Source organism: Jaculus jaculus, chromosome 10, assembly GCF_020740685.1.
Source record: "Jaculus jaculus isolate mJacJac1 chromosome 10, mJacJac1.mat.Y.cur, whole genome shotgun sequence".
Lineage (NCBI taxonomy): Eukaryota > Metazoa > Chordata > Mammalia > Rodentia > Dipodidae > Jaculus > Jaculus jaculus.
Genome location: NC_059111.1, coordinates 74,942,652 through 74,962,651, shown reverse-complemented (window position 1 = coordinate 74,962,651; position 20,000 = coordinate 74,942,652). Strand labels below are relative to the sequence as shown.

The window sequence follows — 20,000 nt, the reverse complement described above, 5'->3', positions numbered from 1 at the left end:
AGCCCCAGTGATATAACATGGTAAACTTCATTATAATGACTTGGTATCATTAATGGAGAAATATTATCAGCATTACCTAATATACAATAAAATAACTTTATACCATCAATAACAATAGCTTTTGTCTTGAATACATTATTTGTTAGAGACTAACAATTTGAAAATAGTGCAGAGAACAGTGTTGATAAAAATATAAGTATTAATAGAAAAATATCACATAAGTCCTATTTAAAAATTAAACATTCATGCTTTTAAGCCATTACTTACTATTAGTATTACTAGTGAGGATTGGAAAAGAAGCCTGGCTTTGTAAATAACACATACCAAAACAAAGAAAAAAAAAAGGAAGAAAACCAAAAGCATTTAGTTATTTGGTTGTTACGTTCATTCTGTTCAGAGTTCAACTAAATGATTGAATTTCTATTTGTGATCCTAAAGAAACCAGACATGCTTACCAATGGAGATCATTTCAATAGATATTACCTAAATCACTGCTTCAGTTATTAAATATGGACACAAAATTCAATTTCTCTTTTTAAATAATTCCTTGGTTTAGATTAAGCAAATTACCTGACAATGAAATTAGGAAAGTTAGGCATAGTCTTTTAGCTGTTGAGTAAAATTTTTAAATAAGTTTTAAGTGTTTATCATTTACATGACTTACAAAAAAGAACTTACATGTATTAAATACTATGTCAAACTATTCTTAATATATTACATGCTTTGTAACGCTTGCTATGATCCAATATAGCAGGGACAATTTATTTTCCATTGATTTACTGATATGAACTCAGAAAGAGTAAGAGGGTCAAAAATGTGTTCATGGTCACAAAAGTTATATATGCTAAAATGTTATATATGTTAAGGATGTGATATATATAACCAGGCAATATGTTCATAAAGTATTACCTAAGGAAAATATTACAGGAACTGAATAAAGCTACGATGATAATGACTACAATTTAGTGAGCAAGTAAGCACATATTACATCCTAGAGTTTTACTGAGTTCCTCATGTTCTGAACCTCAGTGGGCCTTACTGCAAGTGAACCTGCCAAGATACAGAAATCTAGTATTCCTCAGCTCCACATTCTGCATAGTATAATAATGCATATATCTATGTCTAATACAATGTGAGAGTGCATTGAAAAAATCACTATCCCCCACCCCAATACATACATGCACAAGACACTACACATGGATGTATGGGGTAGGGAAGGTTGAAACAGACAGGAAAAGTTGGAGAAAATGACAGAGCTTCCCCGGGAGCAGAGTGAGACCTTTTACAACCACCCCTAGGTGTGTGGGAAAAATGCTGATCTACCCATAGTGGTAATAGCATATTGGTAATAGCTAATAGCAACAGAAAAATTCTTTACTCATCCAGTTGTAACTTGTGAACAAATTATCCATCACAGTGGTAACATTAAATTGATATGCCTATCACAAGTTCATACAGATATGGATACTTTACTGAAAACCATCAGTTCAATGACTGTCTCTTTAAGCTGTCAAGTCACAGTCTGAGATGAAAGGTAATATCAGATAATTCAGGCTTTTAAAATTATTCAGGAATAACATTTTTTCTATGAAAATGTAGCTTTATAAAAACAGGCATCTTCATTAGTACTTTGGAAATTTTTTTATATATAAATCATTAACTATTACTTTAATTTTAGTATGAAACCAGGATTTTGACACTTTTTTTCAACCATAACATTTATTTAATATTTTCTTATTTGCAAAGTGAGTTTTTATATATATATGGAGCGAGAGAGAGAGAATGGGCACTCCTGGGCCTCCAGCCACTACAAACGAACTCCAGATGCATGGTATCACTTTGTGCATTGGGTTTTATGTGGGTACTGGGGATTAGAACCAGGGTCATTAGGCTTTCCAGGCAAGTATCTTCACCAGTGAGCTATCTCTCCAGCCCATCAGCTCTAATTTTTATGACCTGTCTGAATATTTGGGTGTCCTCACAGCAGAACCCTAGCAGCCAGTCTTTCTTTTCAGCATTCCCATGTCTGCAACAGAACTCACCACCTCACATGCTGCCTCTTTCTTCCTCCACTGTCAACTCTGTTCTCAGCTATGGCTAGACCTTTTCATTCTCTTCCCGCTCTTGCCTGCCTTTTGTTATATGAATTTGCTCTTCATATGGAGGGTTAGAATGTTCTCTTGAAATGTAAATTAGGTTATTTGTGTCAATTTTAAGGCAAAGCCTCCAAAGTCTTAAAGAATACTTAGAAAAAGTAAGTCAACAGAAAAAAAAAAAAAAATCACCCCTTCCTGTGGCTCATGTAATGTGACATTGATTATCTGGCTCTTGTCAGACCTCATCTATTACTCTCTCCACATTTCCTTTTGTTGTTCTGGTGACCAGCTATTTCTCCCTGGATGCAAACATTTGTTGCCTTTCTTCCCCATCTTGCTTAGAGTATTCCTTAACTCCTTAACTTCCTTATACTTTCAGAATATTTATTGTTTCACGAGGCTATGCATAGGCTGACCTATCCATGGAGATCTCTGTCTCTCCTCACCCACTATCTTACTCTCCCCTAATACTAAGGTTGATGAAGAAGAACAGATACTTATTTTCCCTTCATATCATCTGTGCCTGGTATGTGCTCAATTGTTTGGTGATAACAGAATCATACTGTTCTTGAACACCTATTAATTCTCAGATAGGAATCCTCTGAAAAGGATTCAGCTCACAAGCATCACTAACTAGTCTGAAGCATAACACATGGGGGGGTGACAAAGATTGCTCACTGGTTAAAGGCACTTGTTTGCAAAGCCAGATTCTATTCTACAATACTTATGTAATGCCAGGTGCACAAAATTCTGTGCCAGGAGGCCCTGACTTGCCGATACTTACCCCTGTCTGTCTCTGTCTCTCAAATAAAGAAATTTAAAGAAAAGAATAACAAATGGTAGTAGTTCACTCTAACATTTATTAACTGATAACATTGTGTATGCCCATTAATTACAAAATCTATAGAAACTATAGCGAATGCTATTACTAATTTAGTTTACTAATTTGTTAATAATTAGGTTAAAGTAAATATCCACTTGTTTTGTGAAAGATTCCTGTGAAATCTGTTAAAGATAAGGTAACAAATGCTGGGTCCTTAATAGGCCTCAATAAATATTTGGTGAATAAGCTGCTTAGCACCCAGGCATTGTTTTTAGATAGATTCAGGGAAAAATAGCTTTAAATTATTATAGACATGAAGTAGAAAATAACAGAAGTGAATGGTCACAGTGGTTTCCAAGTGTGCTGGCACATTATAGTCACAGCAGGATATTGTAAAACTCCAATTCCCTGACCACAGCACAAAATCTTGAACCATGTGAGGACATGAGATTCAGATACCAGTAGTGCTTAAAGCTCACAGAGAATTCCAGTGTCCAGACTGCCATAGGAGGGGAGAGGTATTGATGGTTATGAATTTCTAGAAGACAATATTCTCTTTCTTTTGGGACAAAATTTTCCCAGCTAACAAGTTCTTGCTCATCTTTCTCCTGTAAAATGATTTATGTATATGAAACAATAAGTCAACCAATTTGGACAATGGGGAAAGTTTTAATAATTTTGAAGTCTAGATAGTAATAGGTTATATTTCCAATAGTAATATGAAGTTCAATTAAACAGTAGTCTATGGATTTTTTTTTTCTAAAAGCTACTAATGCAAGAGGTCTAAAGTTCTCTAATAAGGAGTCTCATGGTTTGTGCAAAACAATTCTGAAATGTTCAAGAACAAAGAAAGTTAAAACTTTTTATATAAACATTTCCCCAAAATATTTAGAAAACATTTCTTTTAAAGCTCATTCTAAAATAATCTTCATTTGTGTGTGTAGGTCTGTGCTTATTCATATGTGTATGTACGTTCTGTGATGTAATTGTGGAGGTCATCGGGTAACTCTGGATACTAATTTTTGGCTTCTACCTTCTTTGAAGCAGTGTTTCTTGTTGTTTACTATTGCGTCCACCAGGCTTGCTGGCCTGTGAGCTTTCTGATGATTTTCATGTCTCTACTGCCCTTTTAGGTGTTCTGGTATTAGATTCTAGAGCTACGATATCCAGCTTTATATTAAGTGAGGATCTTGGGCTGGAGAAATGACTCAGCAGTTAAGACACTTGCCTGCAAAGCCTGACAGCCTGAGCTCAAATCCCCAGTACCCACATAAGAGCCAGGTGCACAAAGTGGTGCATGTATCTGAAGATTGTTTATAGTGATAAGAGGCCCTGGTGTCCCCATTCTGTAGCAAATATATGTAGCAAATCACCACAAAAAAGTTGAGAAACCCTCCTACACTATCAATTGATGGTTTGATCTTATTATTATTTGCTGCCAGTGTTAAAAATAAATATGCAAGAGCTATTTTCTCAAGAGTTCGGTGAATAGAATAAATAATTCTTAATTAAACTTTATAAAATATAGCTCAAAAGGCAATTCAGTAATAATTCCTCAATTCTGTATTCTGAGTTTAAGGAGCAAGCACAAATTACAAAGAATTGTGCTAGGAATTCATTAGAATTTGGAAATTTATACATAGGTTTAACAACTATGGAGTTTACAGGTTAAAACATTTCTGTGGTTGTATTATTGATTAAACATCTCATTCATCCCTTTTTCACATTCAAAAAGAAATGAATATTTCAAAGTCTTTTGATTTTCTACATCTAACAATTTTTAAATGTCAAATAATATTTATAAACTATCATGCAACACAAATCTATTGTGAATATCTAAATAACCAAATATTGCTTATTAATGTCTAGATAAATTTCTGGGATTACTTATAAAATAAAGAATGTAAGCTTTGAAAGAAGAATTTGTATCTATATTTTGTTAAGTTGATAGTCAATATTATGAACTGACATATTACGACATACTTTCCATGGTTTATCATAACTTTTAGAATTTGAAAAGCCGCTACACATAGCCAGTATAACTGGATAACAAAATCAAGTACACATAGAAACAAATTTCCAGTTCTTCCCAGAAGGAAAACTGTGTTTCTGGACTCTTATTCATGCGGTTGTTTGTAATCAGGAAAATATAATATAGCACTATATATATTGATGCCAACCACTGATGCCACACACATCATTCACACATTTACATGTTATGCTTAATGAGAGGTGCAAAAATTACACATTTTGACCAAATACCAATTACAAGTAGTAAACAGCATTATATCAAACTAAAACAGGAAACAACTATCTCTACCAAAGAACTTTTGGAGACAGAAATTCATCTGAGTATACATCTAACATCTGTCTAACCATCTATCATCTATAATCTATCCATCTGCCTACCTTTTTATATTAATCAGGGCTATAATATTTGTACAGTATGTGTGTAAATGTTCATGTACATATGTGTGTACATGTACACCTGAGGCTAGAGAACAACCTCAGTTGTTCCTCAGGAATACCATCAACTGTCTTTGGAGACAGGGTCTCTCATTGGTTTAAAGTTCTTATTTACATTTTCTCAAAACTAAGTAAATTTCTATGTATCTATTTACAAGTAACTTCCTATAATGCAATGAATATTCATAGTATTCATCAATCAGTATTCATAGGCAATGCTGCCAAGTGTACTTTCACAGATATATATTTTCAACTCATTGTTAGATTATCAATTAAGCACCAAAGGAGATTTTTTACTTCAAGTGACAAAGGAAAAGCTTTTAGTTTTTAAGTAATAATTGTGCATGCATTGTTCATATTGATATGTTTAAGAATGATTACCTAAATAGTGATCTATGAAAGCACATGAACACTGATGAGGCAAAGATCCAGAATGCCAGGAGTGGTGAAGCAGGCAGATTGCTATTTTAGTACAGAATGAAGTCAGTATATCTGGCTGGCTGAATATTGAGCCAAATACTATCTTGAGCACATTGCTAATTCAGCATAAAGGACATTATTATATCTATTGCAAAAGATTTCATATTCTTTATCATTCAACAGCTCTCTGATTCCAAGTTGTATAAGGTGTTAATTCAAAATACTATTGACTAAAGTCTAGCATTCTCTGTCTGATCTTTCAGATTGTTTATGAAAAATTTATATTTTAAATAACATTCAAAAATATGTTAAAAAATTGGAATAAGACAAAATTTTCACCACATGCATCTCAGCCCATATATATTAATTATGAATTCCACAACACCCAGTGTGTGCCCAAAAATGTGAATAGTACCAAGTGCTATCATTCAATGCTTTCTCTAATTTAAATAAGCACATATCACTTATTGGAACCATAATGTTTGCAGGTTGAGGTGCATTGGAAAAACTAATATGGGTTTCATTCTAGTTATTGCCAATTTCACAGACAGAACATTCACTCTTTATTTTATTTTATTATTTTTTTTTGAGGTCAGTTTCACTCTAGCTCAGGCTGACCTGGAATTCACTATGTAATCTCAGGGTGGGCTTGAACTCATGGCAACCCTCCTGCCTCTGCCTCCCAGATGCTGAGATTAAAAGCATGCACCACCACACCTGGCCCTAGAGCATTCATTCATATAGTAAAGTTTATCAATTTTAATGTTTTAATTTTTTTTTCTGTATTATTTTCATTTATTTATTTTTTAGATACACACACACACACACACACACACACACACACACAGAGAGAGAGAGAGAGAGAAATGGGTGTGCTAGGGTCTCTAGTCACTGCAAACAAACTCTAGACTCATGCACCACCATGTGCATCTGGCTCATGGGGGATCTGGAGAATCAAACCTAGGTCCTTAGCCTTCTAAGGCAAGCATCTTAACCACTAAGCCATCTCTCCAGCCCAACTTCAATATTTTTAATCCCCTATCAGGGTAAGATGTTTCACCTTTAAAAAATGTTTATTATTTATTTATTTATTTGTAAGTAGAAAAAGATAGGAGGCAGAGAGCATGAGTATGCCAGAGTTTCCATCTGCCTTAAACAGACTTCGCGAATGTGCCACTTTGGGCATCTGACTTTATGTGGGTACTAGGGAATTGAGCCTGGGTCTTTAGGCTTGGCAGGCAAGTGCCTTAACTGCCTAGCTATCTTTTCAGCTCCATGGTTCACCTTTTTATTACAACTCACCTATGGTATTTCTGAATTGCCAGCATAACCATTCATGTGTGGGGATCATTATTAATTCAAATAAAGGTTACTAGAAAGCAAGAATTTCAATTTCACAACAGCTTATCTGATGACTCAGATGGTTAAGTAAAGACTGGGCAGGTAGCATGTTCAATGTGGTTGTTGTGATTAGAAAGACAATTTGATAGTTACCTTCCCATGAAGGATGAACTAGGTTGGAGAGAGATTAAATTTTGATACTCAGAATGCTGAGCAACTTAAAACTCAATAACTATTTCTAGAATTGTCTATTTAATATTGTTGGACTACATTTAACTGCAAGTGACTGAAATTGAAGCAAGTACAACTTTAAATAAAGAGGTAATACTTAATCATAGTCAACCTGTAAATATATTGTATATTAGAATATAGTTTCATCTGCTCATCAAATCTTATTAAAGTATTAAGTATTTGCATAATTTCTATCTCCTAACCAGTGGATCATGGCATCAGATCATGAAAATATGCCACTAAATGAAATTATTCATTCATATATAGATATACTATCATAGGATGAGTTTAAATCAGTATAATCAAAAATTGATTTACAAATCCATCATTTTGACTTTTGTGTACCTACAAATACCTTATGTACAAACTATACACATATGTAGAAATGGTGGTTTAGTTATCTATTTTTCATTTTGGGTCAAAATTAAATGAGTATTCATGATAACTTTAAACTTTTAATATTTAAATAGTTTGTGTTCAAATGATAAAATATATAGCTTTAGAGAAAAAATATAAATATATACTGTTATAATTATTTTTAAAATTTGTATAATTTTTACATAACTTAAGATGTTATAATTTCAAGGTATCTTAAAATAGTTTTCTTAAGTCATGGGGACATATGATATATGCATATTTCAAAGACCATAAAGAGACCATCATTTACCACTGTGCAGTAAGCACACTTGGTTTTCATGTGACTATTACTAATGGCCAATAAATCAATAATCCAAAATCTTAGTAAAGGTGAATTTGGGAACTGATTACAAAGGTATTCAAAACACTTTCACCTGAAATAAACTGTAACTAAGATAGAAATGATTCAGAGTTGCAATTACCCAATAATTGCTTCTTTACTTTTCCCACTCTCATTTTGGAATCCCAGCATAATACTATGAACCACTTTAAGTTTTGATTCTGCATTTTCCAATAGTATTTATTTACCTCTATTAATGGCAACATGTTTTAGTAGTTTCATCTTTTTATTTAAAGTATAATTTATCTAGCCAGGCATAATGACTCATGTCTGTAATCCCAGGATCTAGGAAGCTGAGGTGGTAAGATAGCCCATAAATTAGAGCTAGCCTGAGCTAGAGAGGGAGACTCTGTTTACAAAAAACGAGGGCTAGAAAGATGGCTCAGTGGTTAAAGTACTTGCCTACAAAACCTAATGACCTGAGTTCAATTCTCCAGTGTCCACATAAAGCCAGATGCACAAAAAGGTGAATGTATCTGGTGTTCATTTGCAGTGGATGGAGGCCCTGGTGAGCCCATTCTCTCTCTCTTTTCTATCTCTCTATGCTTGCAAATAAATAAAAATATTTTAAAACAATCAATGGGTGCTAAAAAAGAAAGGAAGAATACAAGAAAGAAATAAGGAAAGAAAGAGTACTTCTGCCCCAAACATGCTTTAGGAGAGTTTGTTTCTCAAAATCTTCTCAGTCTGCATACTTTTTACTCTTATATATCCAGTGGAGTATAAAATTAGGAAATAGAAACTAGGAGATTTCTCAGAGTCTAAAGGTGTTTACTTGCCAATCCTGACAGCCCAAGCTTGATTCCCTAGTACCCACATAAAGCCAGATGCACAAAGTGATGAGTGTGTCTAGAGTTCTTTTACAGTATCAAGAGGCCCTGACACATCAGTCTCTCTCTCTCTCTCAAAAATAAATAAATAAATAAATAAATAAAATTAAAAAAATTAAAGGAAGGAAAGTAAAATGCAGAAAGGTAATTCTATCTAAAACCAACTCAGAAATGAGAGAAATTTCCTCTAAGATCCCTTGGAATCATTATATAATAACAAAGTGTATTGTCTGATAAGATTGTTGTGTGTTTTGGAAGAATCTAGTTTGACAAATTATTATAAATTAGCTATTCTGTATTTCTATAAACTTATTTTAAACTCAAGGTATTTAGATAATTTTACTAAGATCATGGTAAATAATTATCTCCTATTGAGAACATTCTCATTTAATCAATCATCAATACAAATTTATTTAAATTTTAATAAAAATCAGTGAGTTAAACTTCTCCATGATGCTTCTGTTTCAGTATAGTTTCTATTGAAAGAAATCCATGTTTACACTGCTTGAAACTTCTTTCTTTTGAACATGTGTGTATATGGTGTTTGCATGTGGTGAGTGTGGCGTATGCAAGTGTGTGTGTCCCATGCATGTGTGTGGAGGACAGAGGAGAAAGTTGGGTGTCTTCCTCCATTACTTGTCTGCCTGTTGCCTTGATAGGGAGCTGCTGTTCTCCCCACAAAGCCACATCCAGCTGTTTTTGTGGGTTATGGGAAAATGAACTGAGGAGAATCAGGCTAAACTAAACTCTTAGGGCTAGAAATATAAGTAAATAAATACTTTAGTATTTTATTTATCTTCAAATCCTGTTTATTTTTTTCAGCAATAATTTGTGAATAACATTAATGATATTAATTTCTATGATGACAATAAAAGTTATTCTAGTTCTCTGGGATAACTCACAAATTTTTCTAGGAATGCTTTGGTTAGGTAATTAGAAGATCTGAAGTCAGGTGAATGACAAAAAAATTGAGAGGAAATTGAACAGAGGAGATAATAATTTGATAGCCCAGAAGAGAAAGATGTGAATTTAATATGAATTTTGTATGCTAGCAAACCATAACCATATATACATTAAAAGTTGGCTTTTATTTACCCAACTTTAATTTTTATATTTAATTGCACTTGCTTCTTCATTTTCAGGAAAATGTACATCAACTTCATCTATATGTAAAACCCTTTGTGACAAATATAGTTAATTTTAACTAAAGTTAACTTGAATTAATGAATTTTGTCCCACCAAAATCTGAATGCAAATTAGAATATTCTCTGACAAAGAATGATTTACCAGAATTGAGAATTTTAACGTAGTAATTTGTTTACCATGATTTTTCTTTCTTTATTTTTGTGGTTTTTTTGAGGTAGGGTCTCATGCTAGCCCAGGCTGAATTCACTACTTAGTCTCAGGGTAGCTCCAAACTCACAGTGATTCTCCTACCTCTGTCTCCCAAGTGCTGGGATTAAAAGCGTGTGCCATCATGCCCAGTTGATGTTTCTTTTTTTAAGGCTTTTAAAAAAATATTTCATTTATTTATTTTTTTGAGAGAGAGAAAGAGAGAAAGTGGCAGAGAGAGATAGAGAATGGGCATGCCAGGGCTTTTAGCCACAAATAAACTTCAGACACATGTGCCATCTTGTGCATCTGGCTTCCATGGGTACTAGGGAATCAAACCTGGGTATGTAGGCTTCACAGACAAGTGCCTTAACTGCAAAGCCACCTCTCCAACACACTTTACAATTATTTTTCTATTTTACATAAACTTCTTTCCCCAAATTGAGAACAATACATATATACAGTTGCATTGGTGTGCACTTTGAGTTTTCTTATGTAGAAAAATAATAACCCACTTGAAAGTTTTTTTGTTTTTTTTTTTTGTTTGTTTTGTTTTGTTTTTCGAGGTAGGGTCTCACTCTGGTCCAGGCTGACCTGGAATTAACTCTGTAGTCTCAGGGTGGCCTTGAACTCACGGTGATCCTCCTACCTCTGCCTCCCGAGTGCTGGGATTAAAGGCGTGCGCCACCATGCCCGGCTTCACTTGAAAGCTTTTTAAAGCTGGAATTCACACCACATGCATAGGCAATATTAAGTTAGGAAAAATAGCATGACTGTAGTCCCATGACATAGGATGTGATTCAGGGAAAGCCTACAGTTTCTCTGTTGTAAATGGAGATTTCAAGGTAAAGAACAGATGCTTTTATCATTTGATCATTTGTCCACCAAATATCACCATAAGTTCACTCGGTAAACTGGAATTCTGCTAGCTTTCCCAGCAGACCCATTCCTTGCAATTCCTCCTGTATACTCAGTATTGCATGCATTGTGCTGCCTTATAAGTTGTTTTCTACTCATAAAATTGATAAATATATATTTAATATCCAACAAAACACTTGAAGAGTTTTACTACACACTTGAAAGCAGCATGTGGTAAAAATTTCTGTGCTTCTAGGCCATGAGTCAAGCAAGCATGTTAGTGGTCATGTTTCAACAATAAACCTGAAAATCATAAACACACCATTCCTTAAGGTGTAAGACAGGCCATGGAAATGCTAGAAAGTGCAAGGTTGGAAATGCCACACACAACAGCATGCTGGGTATACCTTGAGGCAGTGACTGGACGGGAAGTGCCGCCTGGCCAGGTGGAATGGAGATGAGGCCCTGACGCTGGAGGCTAAGCAGATGCTGTTGTTGCTGCAGTTGCTGCATCTGGAGAAGCTGTTGCTGGAAGACGAGCTGCTGGGCTGCCAACTGCTGCTGCTGCTGTTGTTGCTGCTGCTGCTGTTGCTGCTGTTGCTGCAAGGGTCAGAAAATTCAGCCAGTCAAAACAGAGAGCAAGGTTGACACAGACCTCTCACCCCCACAGAAATGCCTTCCTTCCCCAGGGGAGTTCTTGGCCATCCAGTGTTCAAAGTTCTTGTGAACAGGTTCTGGAGGCTCAGCTGCCTTTCTCTTAAAGGTCAGCCAGCAGCAGAGACCAAGGAGCTTGCCTTGAGAGCACTGAACAATGTTTACAGGTAGTATCTAACAAGGGTTTGAATATTTAGAAATTAGTTATACAAATGATAGTGGTTTTCTTTTTGTTTGTTTTACTTTTGGTTTTTTGAGATAGGGTCTCGCTATAGCCCTGGCTGACCTAGAATTCACTATGTAGTCTCAGTCTGGCCTTGAACTCATGGAGATCCTTTTACCTCTGCCTCCCCTGTGCTGAGATTAAAGGGGTGCACCACCATGCCCTGTCAAATGATAATACTTTTAGGGCTGGAGAGATGGCTTAGCGGTTAAGCGCTTGCCTGTGAAGCCTCAGGACCCCGGTTCAAGGCTCAGTTCCCCAGGTCCCATGTTAGCCAGATGCACAAGGGGGCGCATGTGTCTGGAGTTCGTTTGCAGTGGCTGGAAGCCCTGGATTGCCCATTCTCTCTCTCTCCCTCTATCTGTCTTTCTCTCTGTGTCTGTCACTCTCAAATAAATAAATAAAAAATGAACAAACAATATTTTTAAAAAATGGTAGTACTTTTATTTAGACAAAAGGAGTAAACACTTCATAGAAATGGTCAGGTTCCACAATACTTTTCCATTTTTAATTTTTATTTTTCCACTTGAATCAGTTTGATTTGTGGATATTCATGAATATAGTCTCTGGTGATCTATTAATAAATTGGGAGATAGCCATCACAGGCTGGGCACATTACCACACACTCTCTGTCTTTCTGTTACTTTTTCTCTGAATATATTAAAGACTGAGTTATGTGCAAGTCGAAAAGTGCCCTTATTATAAAGAAAAGTATAACTTCCAATTTTGTGAGGCGTTACAAGACAAACCAGAGTACTTTGGACTCGGGAGGGTAGGAGATGGCAGTCACACTTCAGAGGAAGACACGCTGCAGTGGAAGACCTTTACTTTTTAGTTTGGGGAAAAGAGAAACTTGTGATGCGCTCACTGGAAAACAGACTGCATAATGGAGCAAGTCATGTGGATTGCCCAAAGCCTCCTGAGAAATAAGGGAGCAATTTCTATTCTGTAGTTGATGGCTGTCTGAAATTCTATTCACAAATCCAAACAGAAACAAGGCCTCAGGAGGTCAACACTGTTTCCTGTACGTTTGCATAATGGGCAGCTTGAAGACAACAGCTCTGATACCTGCTGATCAATTTAACTACTTCAACATGTTTTGTTTGTATTATGTTTATATTTGATGCAGTTTGCTGACAAGTGCAAGCTAGGCCTGAGAAGCCAGCTTGTCACTTTGATTTATGAGCACATCAAACTGGAACTTTCTACTCGCCACTCCAAACCTACACTTGCAGTTCATTAATCAGGGGCCTTTGACTTTGAAATCTGTGCTCAACCAGTTTCTCTCCTCTGTCTTCCCACTGCTCCCCCCACCCCACAACAATAGGCTAAATTTGCATGCCTGTTCTCTGAGCTGTACCACTGAGAAAAATAAGGTTTCCTCACCAACTTGGATTCTCAGTGAATACAAGATAATCAGTACTTTGTCCACCCAACAACTTGCTCTTTGTACACTGTGATTCATTAGCAAATATTAGATGAATGCAGCATTGCATGATGACTTTCAAGTCTCATGCTCAGAAAAAAAAGAAAGAAAGAAAGAAAGAAGAAAGAAAGAAAGAAAGAAAGAAAGAAAGAAAGAAAGAAAGAAAGAAAGAAAGAAAGGAGATCATGAGAGTTTCATTGTCATTGTGATTAAGCTCAGTAAAAATATATGACACTGCATCTTTGACAGGCAGGGCCTGGTTACAGGAAGATCTAGGGCCATTCTGGCTTCCCACAGCCCTTGGCAACCTCGTGCTATGATGCAGGATGAGGTCAGCAGATCCTACCTCTTTTGCTTGTTTCCCAGGGTGTGGTGGCGGCTGCTGCTGCTGCTGTTGCTGCTGCTGCTGCTGCTGTTGCTGCTGCTGCTGTTGCTGCTGCTGCTGCTGCTGTTGCTGCTGCTGCTGCTGCTGTTGCTGCTGCAAAAGCTGAAGATGTAACTGCTCTTGCTGTTTCTTGTAAAACTCTTGTAGTTGTTGCTGAATAAACCATTTTGACTTTAATAAATAAAGGCAAAAGTTTCAAGTATTATAAATCTCCTAAACTCTTCTAGACTGGCACATGGCAGAGTAGCCATTAAGATTCACCTCACAGAAAACAACAACAACAACAAAAATATGCACTGGATTCAAAGAGACAGCTCTACATACATTTCTTCCCAAGGCAGCTCTGAAATTTTCCAATCCAGAATCCAAACAATCCTAAACAAAAGGGTATAGAAAATCTGTATTCTAAAGGGCCAGAACCAAAATTAATACTCTAAAATTATTATATCTGAAGTCTTATGAGCATATAAAAATAGATTATATTCTACCACTTGTAAGAGTCAAAAGTTAGCTCCATAAAAATCAGATGGCTCTATTCTTACTGGGAAAACAATTTAACCTATTAAATGTTGAGAACAGTGTGAGATTTAGAAAGAAAAACCACTAACTTGTGCTCATGTTCATAGTCACTGTGCAGGAATTCAAGGAATGCCCGTGATTTCCCATGGTAAGCATGTATACAACAGCAAGTCCATGTCATGTACCCTCAAGGTTACAGTAAAAGGCATGTTAGGCACATCATCTTTGTTAATGAAAAATAGACATATTTAATGAATTTGTTGTTGAACTGCCTGACTTTATTCTAATAAATGCATTCCTCTTTTCATAAATGGTGAGTGGACTTTGGAAAAGAAAATTTAGAATGTTTGCTTCTCTATTTCACCAAAGTGGTCTCTTCTGATTTCACATGTCTATGAACTAAGAGGAGTACTAAAGGGTTAGAAGTTTGAAAAGAACAGCAATTAGTTGGTGTAGTTACACTTCTGTTGGCAAATAATGTGCCTGCACATCTGAATATTTACATATTCTATTTTCAAATTACCCCAAATTCTGATGTTATTATAGACTTTAATTAACTCAAGAAGATTAAGTAGCCTACATTATCTTATGCAGTCCCATAATTGCAGTGTGACATGTACATTTGAACATGTGGATAGGTTTGATCTTTATGTGGAGGGTGTGCTGTCCAGTTGACTTACGGTACTGCCAGAAACGCACCCCTCTTGAGCCCTGCTAGCAGACCAAAGCAGGTAACCCACATTACCTGCTGCAGCATCACGGCCTGCTGCTGCTGAAGGAGGGCTTGGAGCTGCTGAGGAGACAGGACCTGCTGCTGAAGGATCTGCTGCATCTGCTGAGGGGTTATCACCTGGGGAGTCATCATGGCCACTGACACAGGCACCTGGCATGAAGAGGGAGAGACAGGGTGATCATCAACTACTGTCTCTTGACCTCTATCACAACTGTATGTCATCGTTCATAAATTCCTCAGCTCTGAATACCACTGATGTTATAGATTCTAGATTGCAAAAGTAAATATTCAATGCCAGTATTCAATGAGGACTGCAGTTTCACAGTAGCTTTCAAGGGGCATCAGCTTTCACTCAACTCCCATGATTCCTTGATTCTTACATCCAAGCACAAAGATGTATAAGTTTTGGGAGAATAGTTAAAAATAAACAATTCCATGTCAGTGTTCTCAGTACTTCCTTACTGAACATCTTCTCAATGTCATCCTGTGGTAAGTTAAAGCAATGTGAAAGGTACCTTCAAAATAAATAATTGCTATTAAATAGTTGGGAATGTATGCATATAAATACCTGATAGCTAAACTTGAAAAAAGTCTCTATATAGGTAATATCTATATAGCTCAATCTAAATATTTCACAGTTACACACCCTTATAGAGCACTTAAAAATGCATATAGTCATAAACATTACTATCTAGGCACATGTAGTAACTCATAAAGGACTTTTCTCTGTATATACATACATGCACACACACACACACACACACACACACACACACACACACACATATGAAAATAGCTTTAGAGATTGGTTTTTTGAAAGAGGAAATAATAAGCTGATTAGTCTAGTTTCTTCTATAAATACTTTCTTATTTCAAATGTATTTCATAAAGTCCATAAATGCTAAGCTTCCCCAAAGATTATTTATTAAATTAAGAGCAATAAGCATTTTGTTTAAGCTTTCCTTTCAATAAACCCTTCTATTTTTTGGGATTGAAAGAGACAAAGGATATTACAGGAGGCTAAGAAAGAAACAGAAGAAAAAAATAAGGAAGGGAGGAAAATAGAGGATAAGAAAAGCTCAGGAGTCCACTCAAGAGAAAGAAAGGTGTGGAAAAACTGGAAAAGGCTAGCAACAGCAGTACAGTGGACAGCTTTGAGAGGTCTATGCTCAGTTCAGGAGCAGTTGCTCTGTGGACAGCATTTCTTGTAGTAACCTGCACAGAGTCAAACAACTTGTCAGCTTGCCAAGCTTGCAACCTTTAAAAAACCAATCACTTCCTTTCCTGGAAAAAGAAATCACTTTTGCTATAAATAAAAGCAAGTGTTTATATAAATAGCTTCTTTAGGACATGTTTATAGAACAATATGTCATTGACAACAGGAAAAGATTAATAGGTATGGTCCACAATTTATTTAAAGTCATTTTTAATGCAGTTCAAACTTCTCTTCTGACACTATGTTATAAAGGAATGAGAAATGGATAATAAAAAGGAGGCTAGTTGCTAAGAAAATAAAAAAAAATAAATCCAGAGTGAATTTCTCTACTTTGAAACAAAATAAAATAAATGAATTCATATTTATCACTAAAAATAGTTATGTCTTTTAATTTTGCCATGTTGTCATCTTGAAAAATACAGATTAGCAATTTTGTAACATGAGAAATAAACATTATTCCAAAATTGAGTCATTTAAAATTTTTTCATTTTTAAAAAATACATGGGCACATGTAATCATATTTCAATTTTGCATAACAAATAACAGTCTTAAGTATGTGCTTTAAAACTAGCTATGATTTTTAGTGTCTGCCTTATATTTGAGCACTTAGGAGACTAAGGCAAGAGGACCACTAGTTTAAGACCAAGTAGACCCTATCTCTCTTGTTTTTTCTCTTTGATAGCTCCTGTGGATATCCTGAGTCTATTCTTATTTCCTAAAGTAAAAATATTGGACTGGGGATATAACTGTGTCAACAAAATGCTTGTCCTGCAAGTATGAGGACCTAAATTTGAGCTCCAGAACTCATGTCAAAAAATGCTAGGCATGATGGTGCACACTAGTAGTTCCATCACTGGGAAGGCAGAGGCAGGTGAATCCCTGGTTCTCACTGGCCTACTTGGTGAGCTACAGGCCAGTGAGAGGTCATGTCCCACAAAAGATAGCACCCAAGGAATAACACTCAAGGTTGTGCTTTGATAAACAAACAATGATTAAAGTAAGTGGTTTGCAAAAAAGAAATAAAAAAAAATCTATGAACAAGTCTCCTCTTAAACGGACTCCTCTTAAACTTATATTTTCTTCAAAGAACAAATAAATCAAGCTGAAATATGGGGATAAAGACATCTAAGCTTTTTTTACTTTATGAAATATGAAATATGAAATTTTTACTTTATGAAATAAGAATAGACTCAGGAAATCTACAGGAGCTATCAAAGAGAAAAAACATGAGAGACAGGGTGTACTTGGTCTTAAACTAGTGGTCCTCTTGCCTTAGTCTCCTAAGTGCTCAAATATAAGGCAGGCACTAAAAATCATAGCTAATTTTAAAGAGGGGTGATATAGACAGATTTGATGGACAGAAAATATATGTGTGTGAGAGAAAGAGAAGGAAAGAAGAAAATAAAAATGAAGAGGTTAGTATAGTGATATACATATATTTATGCACTTAATTATATAATATAAATATATAGTTCCAATGGAGCTGATCACTTGATGAGAAGCTTGCCATCTTTCACACCTAGCAGCTCAGTGTATGTAGCATTTTCACTTAATTATCTCTTTTCACTTAATTATCTGAAGCTCTGCAAGTAAAAGTACTTTAAATATAATAATCAGAAATGAACTTTATTGAAAGTTCTATGATTGGAGACATGCCTTAGTATAGTGAAGTTTACAGTTAGACTTCAGTACATGTATTATGACTGTGTAGTTTGATGCCATGGTGAGTACCTTGGTATCTGAGAAAAGTTAGCCAAGTTTGAAACCTCTATAATTTCAGAGTTACTAGCCCTTTTGCTGCATGGAATAGTGTTTAATTTTAAAAGTTTGTACCTTATAAATAGTAGTTATGACATAAATATATCTGTCACATCATGGCCATACTAAAACCATGCATATTTAGTGGTCTCACGTGTCAGCAAATTTTTACCAAATTCTGGCTTTCTCTCCAGGAAACTGCCATCTAAAACAAATATAAAACTGTAGAGAAAGTAAGCCAACCAACACACAACTAACTGAACTCTTTATATCTAGAAGGTATTTCTTTAAAAATATGCATTAAATATGAAATCTAGGTAGGGAAGCATAAATACAAGTTGGAGAAATTTATAATAATAATAACAAACTAAGAAAGCTGAATCCATGTATCTGATTGTTCTACAGAGAAAAACAAAGGAAAGAAAACTAAAGAAACAAGCCAAACAACCAGCAGACTTTGTAGCAAAGTGACAATTAAATGCTGTGCTCCTTGCCTTGTTTGAAAATTAGTAGTATTCAAAATGCATAACCTCATTTCTATGAATAATTTTAAGTGACGCATTGCCTTGATTCCCTTTATATGACTTTGGTTAGTGTCCAATTGCAATTCTTTGCTACCACAAGCAATCTAAGAATTCAATGACAAAAAAAGAGTCATTAGCACTATTTGTAAAAGCACAGCATGTCTACTGTGTGTCAATATTTAAATAGGTAAAACAGCATCAGGTATCAGATTATTTTAAAATATGTATAAATAAGTATACACTTTTCTGAAATACAGCTTAACAAGTTCAGTGTTAAACCTAAGGAAACACTTCAACTAGTTATGTAATTTGACACATGCAAATATTATAATGAGGGTCTAATTAATATTTAGATGAGTTACAGGAAGGAGGGAGAACTTAGATACTTTCTGGAGATGAAGTAAATGAAAGTCTCCTGGGCCTACCATCACATGAACTCAGAAAAAATTACTGTTTTTATTATTTTATTTATTTCTATTTATTCATTTGCAAACAGAGTGAAAGAAAGAGAGAGAGGGAGAGAGGGAAATGAACTTCAGAACTATGTCCCACTTTGTGTGTCTGGCTGTATGTGGTTACTGGGGAATTGAACCTGGGCCAGTAAGCTTTGAGAGCCAGTGTCTTTATCTTCTGAACCATCTACTGACCCCAAATAGTTGGTTTTGAGTGGTATCTTAGAAAATATTGTGGATATATTAGTGAAGATCTCCAATTTGAAGGAAAGAAAGTAGGTCCTACTTCACTGGGGAATTTTCATTTTGAAACTCATATATTTACTATACTGGGAGATCTAAAACTAAGAGGCCTTATTTATTTATTTTTTCATCAAATCTAAATGTTTTTATTTGTGTGCCAGTAAGTAGAGATAATTAAATGCAAAAATACAATTATAAATTATGAAATGAGAAAGGACATATTCTGAAATTGTGCAGAGATGAGTCAAATGGTAAAAGTAAAAAAAAAAAAGAAAAAGCATTACCCTTTTATAGTTAGGTAATGATTTTATACTTTCTTAAAAATGCATATATTTAAAGTGCATATATGTTAGAATTCTCTCTGTATCTCAATGGAAGGATGAAAATGTTACTAGAAGACAATGCAAAGATCACATCTCTTCAAATGAATCTAAAGAATGACTGCAGGAATTATGAAGATTGGCAAAATTTGACAAAGCATTGGCTTCACAATCTACTTTTGTAGGAGCACTGCTGAAATTGTTGAGTTTGCATATAAAATGCATCACTTAATGAAACATCCCAGTGATAGGAGGGTGACTGAAAAGGTTCTCTTTCAGTTAGTGTCAGGACAAGTCTATCTTCAAAAATGTGAGCTAGAAAAATAGCAGCCTCAACCTGTAGATGAGATTTACAGTGGAAAACATCAGGTCCCTGTTACCAGCATCTGACAAC

At 35.3% G+C, this 20,000-nt stretch overlaps 1 protein-coding gene across 15 annotated transcripts in view; it reads right to left on the bottom strand.

Moving 5' to 3' along the window:
* Foxp2 (forkhead box P2) overlaps window positions 1–20,000 on the bottom strand; it is a 567,416-nt gene that overhangs the window by 56,988 nt on the left and 490,428 nt on the right. For 6 of the 15 annotated variants that reach the window (XM_045160021.1, XM_045160028.1, XM_045160024.1 and 3 more), the window contains 4 exons: window positions 15,107–15,244; window positions 14,167–14,217; window positions 13,804–14,013; window positions 11,562–11,754 (listed from right to left, as the gene is read on the bottom strand). In XM_045160021.1, coding sequence (XP_045015956.1) covers window positions 11,562–11,754; window positions 13,804–14,013; window positions 14,167–14,217; window positions 15,107–15,244 — 592 coding nt within the window. The remainder of the gene's footprint in view (window positions 1–11,561; window positions 11,755–13,803; window positions 14,014–14,166; window positions 14,218–15,106; window positions 15,245–20,000) is intronic. The other 9 variants (XM_045160025.1, XM_045160031.1, XM_045160027.1 and 6 more) reach the window with 7 other exon arrangements.